This window comes from Pristis pectinata, chromosome 5 (assembly GCF_009764475.1).
Source record: "Pristis pectinata isolate sPriPec2 chromosome 5, sPriPec2.1.pri, whole genome shotgun sequence".
Lineage (NCBI taxonomy): Eukaryota > Metazoa > Chordata > Chondrichthyes > Rhinopristiformes > Pristidae > Pristis > Pristis pectinata.
In genome coordinates this window covers 11,475,900-11,488,253 of record NC_067409.1, presented here as the reverse complement: position 1 = coordinate 11,488,253, position 12,354 = coordinate 11,475,900, and the positions used below count along the sequence as shown (strand labels likewise).

Sequence of the window (12,354 nt, the reverse complement as noted above, 5' to 3'; positions counted from 1 at the left end):
AATCAAGGAAGAAATAATATGATGCCTGCCACCCCTCGACTCAGTGCAAGCATTGGCTGTACGCTACTGGGAATCTACCTAGGACGCTCCTAACCCTTATGGAAGTGCACACTCTTACCAATGGTCTCTTCAGCATTGTTTCACAGTTCCTGGTGCAGTCAAAAGAGAGAGAACCACGCACGTGGCATTCTTTACAGTGCTGGAGGGCTGGGTGGTCCAGCCCAGGTAGTTCAAACAAGCCAATGGTTCAGGGCCAGGTACAAAGGTGTTTACAGAGGCCAATGGTCAAGTGTGTGCACTAATGGGTGGATGGAGCCAGACCTTGATTGACTGCTTTTATGACCTATCCACTGTCTATCCTTCCTCACATTCTCTCTGCATAATGCAGCTACCTTTACTGCTCCATCATCTGACCTCACATCCTGGTTCTCATCCCCCGCCAGCCTAGTTTAAACCCTCCCCAATAGCTCTAGCAAACCTGCCAGCAAGGACATTAGTCCCTCTTGAGTTCAGGTGTCAGCTGTCCCTTTTGTACAGGTTATAACTTCCCCAGAAGAGATCCCAGTGATCTACAAACCTGAAACCCTGCCCTCTGGACCAACTCTTCAGCCACACATTCATCTACCATATCTTCCTATTCTTAACATCACTGGTGCGTGGCACAGGCAGCAATCCAGAGATTACCACCTTGAGGTCCTGCTTTTCAGCTTCCTTCCTAACTCCCTATATTCCCTCTTCAGGACCTCATCTCTTTTCCTATCTATGTTGTTAGTACCAATGCGTACCACGACTTCTGGCTGCTTCCCCCACCCCTTTAAGAATGCTGCGGACTTGATCCGAGATGTCTCTGACCCTGGTACCTGGGAGGCAACATACCATCCACGAGTCTCGTTCTTGTCCACAGAATCTCCTATCTGTTCCCCTAACCGATGAATCCCCGATCACTACCACAGTCCTCTTCTCCCCTCTTCCCTTCTGTGCCACAGAGTCAGACTCAGTGCCAGAGACCTGGTTGCTGTGGCTTTCCCCTGGTAGGTCCTCCCCCCCCTCCCCCCCAACGATAGGCAAAACCCAAAACGATATACCAGTTATCAAGTTACTGGTCTGTGTATATATACATAAGTATATAAACGATATACTTGTTATTGAGTTTTCCACCTTCAGGTAAACTGTTCTCTCATCATTTCCCTTTATTATGCTTGTCTCTCTTTCTCACTCCATTTCTTTAAAGTGCCAAATTTAAAATCAATTAGTACTCATGGGATTGGGATTGATGGGATTACACTTTTGGGAGCTAGCATGGGCATGATGGGCCAAATGGCTGCTTCCTGTATTGTAATAAATAAGTCAGTCACATTTTGCTTCAGAAGATGAGCTTTAGCCTGGTAAGATTGCATGCTCAGTTGCTTTCCCAAGTGATAGAGTGAGGTACCATTGTGATAGGATTTTCTGTTATGAAAGAAGTTCCTATCATTTACCTAGTTGGCAGAAGCAGCTGCTTTCCATAGGGGATGTGGCTATTTATGTTGTTCTCGAGAAAATACCTAGTGTACAATGACCCTCAAAATTTAGCCACATGCATTGATTATTTTCTGCAGTTATGTATTTATTTGCTGTAGAGTCTTGTTATGTAAACTGCTAATATTATAAAAATCAGCAATAATTTCAGAAAGGTACATCTGATACATAGAACAGGACAGGAACAGATCCTTTGGCCCACAGTGTCTGTGGTGACCATGATGTTAATCAAAACTAATCCCATCTGCCTGCACATGGTCCATATCCCCCCATTCCCTGCCTCTTCATGTGCTTGTCTAAATGCCTCTTAAACTTTGCTATCCTATCTGCTTCCACCACTTCACTTCCCCTGGTAGCACATTCCAGGCACCTACCACTGTACTTGCTCCATAAGTCTCCTTTAAACCTTTCCCCCCCTCACCTTAAAGCTATGACCTCTAGTATTTGCAGTTTCCACGCTGGGATAAAGACTCTGACAATCTACCCTATGTAAGCCTCTCATGATTTTGTATATTTCTATCAGGTTGCCCCCCCTCCCCCCCCACCAATTCCTGATGCTCCAGAGAAAGCAACTCAAGTTTGTCCAACCTCTTCATATAGCTAATGCTGTCTAATCTAGGCAACATCCAATATGACAGACGGACAGGAGAGGGAGAGGGTAAAGGAAACCAAGCATCAGGCAGCACATGAGACTAAAGATGACACTACTAAACAAAAAGTAGCCCCCCCACCTCCTCCCCACCCCCACCCAAAGCCTTGATCTGGACAATCCCTTGTAAAGAATAGGTCCAAAAATGAGATCAATTATTCCTGACACCTCCAATGACCACAATAACAAAGACACATTCCTAATCACTTCAGATTAGAAAGACAGACCAGATAATTTTCTCTGCCTGGGGTATCCTCTTCAGTTAAATCCTAGGTGTTTAATTGAGAAAAGTTTAACTGATTGCAGAGGATTGGAATATAATATTGAAAAAACTGCAAAACTGAAATCTAATCCATGTGGATTTCAAATGGGTTTACCAAGGTCATACAAGGAATTGATGTTAATCTAACACTAATAATAATCTTAAACCCTGTAGTATGAAAAAGACAAACCCTGAATACTGCAGCATTGCCTGAAAATGTGGAATTGAGTACTGTCGGCACCATAAACTTCATATCACAATGACTTGGTATTCAGCATCAGATATTTCATCCTTTATTGTAGAGCCCTTTCAGTATTTTTCCTTTTCTAAAATTAGATAATTAAAAATTAACACTTCTTTATTTGCCTGTTTTCCTATTGCAGGTCTCAGAGTTTTCAAAAGAAGTGGAGGTTCGAGCTGTTCTAGAGAGTCAGGCTTTGGCTAAAAGGGCATATGCTGAGAAGTTGGGCTATAAAGTCTGTAAGTAATCGTTCACTGTTTGAGCAGACTGGTTTGCCAAACCTGCATGGGGGTGAGGATTGTCTTGGAACTGGCATGGATGACTGAAACTTGCTTCACTACTATGAGGTGTTATCTGACAAAAGATTTGGAATTTTGGAACGGTGGAGATGTTGGCTGAGGAAAGAATATTGGTTCAGTTGCTAAGGTTTCCTCCTTTTCTGTGAATGCTGCTTTAGAACTTTTATCATTTACCTCAGCAGTCTTGATTTAAAGTTCATATAACTATATTTAATTTAATTTTATACAACTTTAATTGTATATGAACTATACAACATGGAAGCAGGCCCTTCGGCTCAACTTGTCCACATTGACCAAGGTGCCTCCCTGAGCTAGTCCCATTTGCTTGCATTTGGGCCATAACCCTCTAAACCTTTCCTATCCATGTACCTGTCCAAATGTTGTAATTGTACCCGCCTCTACCACTTCCTCTGGCAGCTGGTATACCTACCACAAACTGTGTGAAATCTTCATTTAGAAATGTTAACTTAAAGGCCTCAATAATCTGTAAAATGATGTTATGAGTGATCCTTCAGAGGCATTTAAAATTTAAGAAGAACCTCAGTGAGTGTAGAGAGAAACTATTCCAATTAGCAGAAGGATCAAGAAGATGTGATCATGGAATGAATTTTAAAAGAAGCAAAACTGACGTATGAGGAAAAACTTGTCCAAACAGGAGAGGTGAGGATCTGGAATGGATTGCCAGGGAGGGTATGGGAGGCTGATTCAATTGTGACATTTGGAAGAGAACTCATTAGGTCCTTAAAAGAAAAGAAAATGCAAGGATGCAAGGTTACAAGGAGAGAATAGGGGAGTATGCCTAATTGGATTGGTTTTGCATATAGCTGCAGAAACTCAGTGGGCTGATGGCCTCATTTCTTGTTGTGAAATGTGTGATTCTGTATGTTTAAATTGGCTTATTATTGTCACATGTACCGAGGTACAGTGAAAAACTTTGTTTTGCATGCCGTCCATACAGATCATTTCATCACATCAGTGCATTCATGGTAGAACAAGGGAAAACAATAACAGAATGCAGAATAAAGTGTTACAGTTGCAGAGAAAGTGCAGTGCAGGCCAACCACAAGGTGCAAGGCCATGACGAGGTAGATGGTGAGGTCAAGAGTCCATCTTATTGTACTAGGGAACTGTTCAATAGTCCTCTAACAGCAGGATAGAAGCTGTCCTTGAGTCTGGTGATACCTGCTTTCAGGCTTTTGTATCTTCTGCCCGATGGGAGGGGGGAGAAGAGAGAATGTTTGGGGTGGGTGAGCTCTTTGATTATGTTGCCTGTTTTACCGAGGAATAAGAAGTGTAGACAGAGTCCATGGAGGGGAGGCTGGTTTCTGTGATGTGCTGAGTTGTGTCCACAATTCTGCAGTTTCTGTGGTCATGGGCAGAGCAGTTGCCATACCAAGATGTGATGCATCCAGATAGGATGCTTTCCATGGTGCATCTATAAAAATTGGTGAGGGTCAAAGGGGACATGCCAAATTTCTTTAGCCTCCCGAGGAAAGAGAGGCACTGGTGCGCTTTCTTAGCCCTAGCGACTACATGGTTGGACCAGGACAGATTATTGGTGATGTTCACTCCCAGAACTTGAAGCTCTCAACCCTCCCAGCCTCAGCACCATTGATGTAAACAGCAGCGTGTGCACTGCAGCCCCCCCCCCCCCCCCCCCCCCCCCCCCCACTTCCTGAAGTCAATGACCAGCTCTTTTGTTTTGCTGACATTGAGGGAAACTTTGTCATGACACCATGCCACTAGGCTTTCATCTTCCTGTACTTTAACTCATCATTATTTGAGATACAGCCCCCTACAGTAATGTCATCTGCAAACTTGCAGATGGCGTTAGAGCAGGATCTGGCCACGCAGCTGTGAGTGTATAGGGAGTAAATTAGCGGGCTGAGGACGCAGCCTCGTGTCCCCATTTCTAAAGTTGAATTTCTAATGTAAGAATTAGAAGCAGGTGTAGGACATGTCTCCTCAATCCTGATCCACCATTCAGTAGATTCATGGGTGATCCTGTACTTCATTTTCTCACTTGATTCCTTTTAGCATCAAAAAGTCTATTGATCTCAACCTTGAACATACTTAATGACTGAGAATCTATAGCCCTCTGGAAAAAAGATTTACAGCTATCAAATTTCTCTTCATCCTAAAGGACCAGTTCTTATCCTGAGATTATGCTTTCTAGTTCTGGACTCACCAGAGAGGGGAAGTAGCATCTCAGCAACTAAATTCACAATGCAATTCAGCATCTTTTGAGTCTTAGTTGAGGTCGCTCCTCATCCTTCTGAACCCCAGTGTGTATGGACTAATTTTATTCAATCACGTTTTGTAATTTTTGCTACATGCAAAACTCCAAACCTTAAATTTGACCTTGACAGGGAGAAAAGAACAAATGATTATGCTTATTGGCTGATGTAAGTAATAGTTCAAGGCCGGCTGATCCTGTAGAGATCAACAGAAAAGCGTCTCCTTTTGAAACGCTTCCATTTTGTGTAATTATGCTGCTGTTCGTATTTTATATCATTTCAGTAATTTTTTAGACTTGATGTAGCCTTATGGCTAGCATTTGTAATAAAACTAATCTAGGAAATAATGTAATTCCCACTAAGTTTATATTTCATGTTTCCTGGAGGAATAGGAAACACTTGTTGTCAGCAGTTTGATTTCTCAGTTGTTTCTTTCACTGTTTGGGATGTCCAATCATGCCTGCTTGGCTGAGGGCTCTATCATCCAAGCTTGCACAACAGGCCAAGTGGATCTGACTGAAAGTTGTTCCGTAGGGAAGTGCCAGCTGTCAGCTCAGACTGTTTCTGAATTGTGTGCGTGCTTGTGTGAAAGTATGAAATGTCCTGTAGGTCATATGCCAGCATGTCTGTTCTCTTGCATCTGACCTCCCATCCACTGCTGGACCCATCATTGAGCCCACTGGTGAGGCTGATGGTTGACAGGATACAGAGAGTAGGCAGAAATGAATCTTCTTCTAGGTGGCATGACATAAATAGTGGGAAGTCGCAGGGATCAGTGCTGAGGCCTCAATGTTTTACAGTTTATTTAAATGACTTGGGTGAAGGTGCTGAAGGTATGTTTGTTAAATTTGCAGATGACACAAAGGTAGGTAGGAAAGTAAGTTTTGAAGAGAACATAAGGAAGCTACATAGAAAGGTCAGGTAGTTGGACAAGAACTGGCAAATGGTGTCTAAGGTGGGAAAATATGAAGTTGCCCTTTTGGCAGGAAAAATAAAAAATCTAAATGATGAGAGATTGCAGAGCTCTGAGATGCAAAGGGACCTAGCTGTCCTAATACATGATTTTGCCAAAGGTAGAGCAAGCAATTAGGGAAGCTAACAGACTGTTATTATTTATTGCTTAGAGAACTGAATGCAAAGAGGAAGGACGTCATGCTTCAGGCCCTTCCTGGGTTATGAATGCTCGACTTATGGACACCCATACATATGAGTGAGGTCCCATAAATATTGGTTAATTCAAATGAGAACCAGTCTTCAAATAAAACTTGTTCACATGTAATGTCCCTATAGTAATCAGGCACTGCTATCCCTTAAAAACACAGGCACCATTTTCACTACAGGAAGCCACTTAAGAGATTTCCTTTGGAAACTGACAAGGCAATCGATACTTGTGCAAAGATTATTAAAAAATATGACATCCACTGATACTGCAATGCCATTGAAATCAGCCATTAAGTATGGGACATCCTGATTCTGCACCATTGTAAATCGGCAGGGGAAGACAATAAGTAAATGTTCATGTTAATTAGCTTTCATCGGAAACCCCCATGATGAGATCAGGGAAGGCACTAAGTGGCCATCTCCTATATTAACACATTGTTAAAGACATATCCCTGCCACTTAATACATAGTTCAGGACATGTCTGTTTCTTCAATTAATATTCTGGCTGTCTGTTTCTTCAATTAATATTCTGGCTGTCTGTATATCCAGGAAGCCATCCCTCAACAATGTAATAATAGAGGGGATTTTGCATTCAGACCCCTCGGACCAGCCACCAGTATTTGAATATTCAGAGGGATTCTGTCAGTTGATATGTGCTCCCATTGTAAGTGTGTAATTCTGCAAAGTTACCTGTCCACACGCAAAGTGTTAAAGTAGACAATTATAATAATTGAAACTGTACTTAATTGCTTATTTTTATCTTTGTGCTTGAAAAGTATAAAACCTCGCTGTATTGCAGAGTCAGGAAAGGAGAGGAGAAATAGATTCTCTAGAAGACTTGCTTGTGCTGAAGAAAGACCTTTTATATCTACCAGCTTCAGTTTCCAGTGGCTTATCTTAATTTTATTCACAGTCACAACGCCATTTATTACAATACTGTGCAGGCATACCATCTTGAGTTGACAGACAAAAGAACAAAAATGGATTTGGTATTTTTATAAGAGAAGCAGGCCTTGCCTCTTACATCTGCCTGTCACCAGTTGTGAGCTGGGATTACATGAGGAACTAGAAGGCTAATATCCCAAGTTTAAAATGTTATATTTCTTTCCATGGTTGCTCCCTTCACAATACAATGCACCAACGGTTCAAGTAAAATATAGCTATTAATAATTGGCAGAGTTAAAACTGAAAGGGATTTAGTGCTTGAACAAAGTGATGAGGACAAGTACGTCAGTTCAGAAATATCATTGTAGGTCCTGTGTAGAGGTTATCTGAAGTCATTTGACTTGGTTAAACAAACAGAAGAGAGGTATTTAATGTCCTCTTAATGTACTCTTCTGGTACAAGATGACCTGAATCTTTTTGCTGTGTTGATGCCAAGAAAATAATTTACCCAGACATTTTCCAATTATGCTGGGAGAGTTAAAAACATTTAAATAAATTGCACTAATCCAATGACATTGTTAATTACCTAATACCTGTGCATGTTCCTCACATAGCTGCTCCTCTCCATTGAAATTAATTGACCTCCTGTTACTGTGACAGGTCCAACCCAGCGAATGTTCAGTAGGCAGATTCCTCAGTATAAGTGCTGGGAAATTTTAGCAAGTTCAAACTCCAGTGATTGACTTGATAAGGAATCCAACACAAAGCCATTGAGCCGCACAGCAAAGAAACAGGCCCTTCGGCTCAACTCATTCATGCAGACCATGATATCTATCTACCCTAATCACATTTGCCCCTACAGCTTTCATATCCAAGTACCTGTTCAAATGCCTTTTAAATGTTGTAATTATATCTGCCTCTACCACCTTCTCTGGCAGGTCGATCCCTATAATTACCACCCTCTATGTGGAAAAACCTACCTCTCACATCTCCTTTAAATTTCTCCCTTCGCACCTTAAACCTGTGCCCTCTAGTGTTAGACTTCCCTACCCTGGGAAAGAGTATCTATCCTATCTATGCCCCTCAATAAACTTCAGCCTCCTACATTCTAATGAGAATAAACCCAGCCTATCCAATCTCTTCTTGTAACTAAAGCCCTCCATTCCAGGCAGCATCCTAGTGAATCTCCTGCATTCACACATCCTTCCTGTAGTGTGGCGATCAGAACTGTGCACAATACAGTGCACCTAATCAGTGTTTTGTAAGTTGCAACATAATGTCCCAACTGTTATACTCAATGCCTCTACCTACGAAGGCAAGCATGCCAAATGCTTTCTTCACTACCCTAGCCACCTGTGTTTTCACTTTCAGGGAACTATGAACATGTACCTCAAGTTTCCTCTATACATCAATTCTCTTAAGGTCCCTGCCATTTAATGTAGATATACTGCCAGTATTTGATGTCCCAACGTGTTACCTCACATTTGTCCGGTTTAAACTCTATCTGCCACCACTCCACCTAACTTTCTAGCTGATCTATGTCCCTCTGTATCCTTAGACAACCTTCTTCACAATCTGCGACTCCACTAGTTTTTGTGTCATCAGCAGACTTGCTAATCATCAGACCACTGGCATTCTCCTCCAAGTCGTTTACATATATGACAAACAACAAAGGTCCTAGCACTGATGCCTGCATTACACCACTGGCTACAGAGTTCCAGTCAGAAAAACAACCCTCCACCATTACCCTCTGCCTCCTATCACCAAACCAATTTTGGATCCAGTTTGCCAACACACCTCTGCTCCCCATGTGCTTTAACCTTCTGGACCAGCCTACTCTGCGGGACCTTGTCCAAAGTCTTGTTGCAGTCCGTGAATACATGTCTAGTTCTCTGCGTTTGTCAATTTTCTTAGTTATGCACAAAGCCTTGCTGACTCCCTCCTAATCAGTCCCTGCATTTCCAAACGAACATAAACTCTATCCCCAAGAATTTTTTTCCAATAATTTCTCCACTACTGATGTGTGGGAGCCTGGTAGAGCCCCAGCAAGGTGTAGCCACCAGGTTTGGGACTTCCAAGTTTGTGCAGGATTCCCTTACATGGAGAACCATCAACAAGTTGACACAAACCGCAGGCATTTCCCCCTCAAATTCTCGGCCATTAGTTTCTCTGAATATTATCGGTTTGGTCTACTGTAAATACAGATACAAAATGGTCATCCAATATATCAAGCATTTTCTCATTTCATCTATAGTTTCATCAGAATCTGTTGTTTTCCCAACTGTGTAATTTTTTTTAATGGAGCTATGAGAGACTGCAGATGCTGGAATCTGGAGCAACACGCAAAGCGCTGGAGGAACTCAGCGGGTCAGGCAGCATCTGTGGAGGGAAATGGACAGTCGGAGTTTCAGGTTGAGACCCTTCATCTGGACTGAAAGAAAGGGGAAATGGTCAGTATATAAAAAAACGTGGAGGGAAGGGCTGGAGCAAGAGCTGGCAAGTGATAGGTGGATCCAGGTGAGGGGGGGTGATAGGCAATGGGGGGGGAAGAGTGGGAATGATGTCAGGAGCTAGGAGGTGATAGGTGGAAGTTACAAAGGGCTGAAGGTGATGGAATCTGATAGGAGAGGACAGTGGAGCACGGAATAAAAGGAGGGAGATGGGGAGGGGAACTAATGGGAGGAATGTGTAGGTGATGGGCAGATGGAGAGGGTGGGGGAGGGTAAAGAGGGTGATGGGGCCAGTTGGATCAGGAGCAGAGAGAAGAGAAAAGAAAAGAAGGGGGAAAAGGGACAGAGGGGGAGCAGTTACCACAAGTTAGAGAATTTGATGTTCATGCTGCCAGGTTGGAAACTGGGTGGATTATCAGGTGTTGTTGCTCTAATTTTTTTTAATGTTTATCATAGAATCATAGAAGAGTACAGCACAATACAGGCCCTTCGGCCCACAATGTTGTGCCGACCCTTAAATCTCGCCTAAGACTATCTAACCCCTTCCTCCCACATATCCCTGTATTTTAAATTCCTCCATATGCTTATCTAGTAATCTCTTGAATTTGACCAATGTACCTGCCTCCCCCACTGCCCCAGGCAGCGCATTCCATGCCCCAACCACTCTCTGGGTAAAAAATCTTCCTCTGATATCTCCCTTGAATTTCGCACCCATTACTTAAAATCCATGCCCTCTTGTATTGAGCATTGGTGCCCTGGGAAAGAGGCGCTGGCTGTCCACTCTATCTATTCCTCTTATTTTTACATCCCATGGAAGCTTCTCTACAGACACCATTTTGGTTACCTTTTGCCTTTTTTTTGTATTTTAACCGGTTGTCAGAAGCCCTTTTGCATGTTTTTCCTTTGCTTTTTATGTTCTCCTTACCTCCCTACTTGTTCATGGCTTTTTTTTTTTGACAGACCTCTTGCACCTTAGGACTATAACTTGGTTCTATATCATAATAACTTTATTTTTAATTGCCCACCCCCTCCCGATGCTTTACCCATTTTTGTTTCCAGTAGAAAGATTCTGCCCCATTGCATGGAGGTCTGATTTGCTTAAATCTAGTATCTTGATAATTATTTTGCTTTTCTATTAATATCATAGTATTACCAATTCTGATGGACTGAAAATGCCAATCTTATCTGAGGTATGGAGGAGGATGTGAAAATTCTCATTAGTTCTGAAGTTACAGACAGGTTCTTACGTAGTTCCTCATGGCCTAGGATAACCTGCTTCTGTTCTAGTTTAGTGGGTTCTGAGATGGCTAAAGAATTCTCTGTGGGATCCACAGTGTCTGCTACAGTTGGGGAAGGTGAAACTTGTCAGAGCAAGTGGGTGTGGAGTTCGGGGTTTCATGTGCTCACTCCAATGTTTGCAAGCAACCTCCCCCACTGTTGAGACTTGGGATGCTCGTGGCCTTCCCAGATGTTATTTCCCCATTTTCATCTGTCATGGGCTAGGGATTCCATGAGTTGCAAGGATGTTATATTTGTTCAGGGAGATTCAGATGACATTCTTGTAGCGTTTTCACTGTCCTCTTGGGAATCTCTTCCTATGGTGGAGCTAGAGTGTTTGTTTTGGGAATCACAAGATCACAAGATCACAAGATAAGGGAGCAGAAGCAGGCCATTCGGCCCATCGAGTCTGCTCCAAGGAAAAGGGAAAAAGAAATGGGGTGGGGAAAAAAGAGAGAGGAAAAAAAACTATTCTAATCCCATTTGCCAGCCTTATCCCCATATCCCTTGATACCCTGACTATATAGATATCTGTCTATCTCCTCCTTGAATACCCCCACTGATCTGGCCTCCACTGCTGTGCGTGGCAAGGAGTTCCACAATTTCACCACCCTCTGGGTAAAGAAACTTCTCCTCATCTCTGTCTTGAAACTGTACCCTCTAATTCTAAGATTGTGCCCTCTGGTCCTGGACACGCCCACCAAGGGAAACAGCCTAGCCACATCTACTCTATCCTTACCTGTCAACATTTTAAATGTCGCTACGAGGTCCCCTCTCATCCTTCTGTACTCCAGTGAGTACAGTCCAAGAGCCGACAAACGCTCATCATACTTAAGCCCTTTCATTCCTGGAATCATTCTCGTAAATCTCCTCTGAACCCTCTCCAACGTCAGCACATCCTTCCTAAGATGCGGGGCCCAAAACTGCGCACAGTATTCCAAATGAGGCCTCACTAGCGCCCCGTAGAGCCTCATCAACACTTCCTTACTTTTATACACTATACCTCTCGAGATGAATGCCAACATAGCATTCGCTTTCTTAACCACCGATCCAACCTGGTGGTTAACTTTTAAGGTATCTTGTATGAGTACCCCCAAGTCCCTTTGTACTACCGCACTATCAATCTTCTCTCCTTCTAGATAATAATCTACCCGCTTATTTCTACTTCCAAAGTGTACAACTGCACATTTCTCAACATTGAATCTCATCTGCCATTTCCTTGCCCATTCTCCTAAACTGTCTAGGTCCCTCTGCATTCTTTCTATTTCCTCTATGCTCCCTACTCCTCCACTTATCTTGGTGTCATCCGCAAACTTAGCCACACAACCATTTATTCCATCATCCAAATCATTGATGTACAAGGTAAAAAGGAG

At 42.8% G+C, this 12,354-nt stretch overlaps 1 protein-coding gene across 1 annotated transcript in view; it reads left to right on the top strand.

Moving 5' to 3' along the window:
- xylb (xylulokinase homolog (H. influenzae)) overlaps positions 1-12,354 on the top strand; it is a 202,915-nt gene that overhangs the window by 70,353 nt on the left and 120,208 nt on the right. Inside the window, exon 15 of the mRNA XM_052016789.1 lies at positions 2,813-2,909. Coding sequence (XP_051872749.1) covers positions 2,813-2,909 — 97 coding nt within the window. The remainder of the gene's footprint in view (positions 1-2,812; positions 2,910-12,354) is intronic.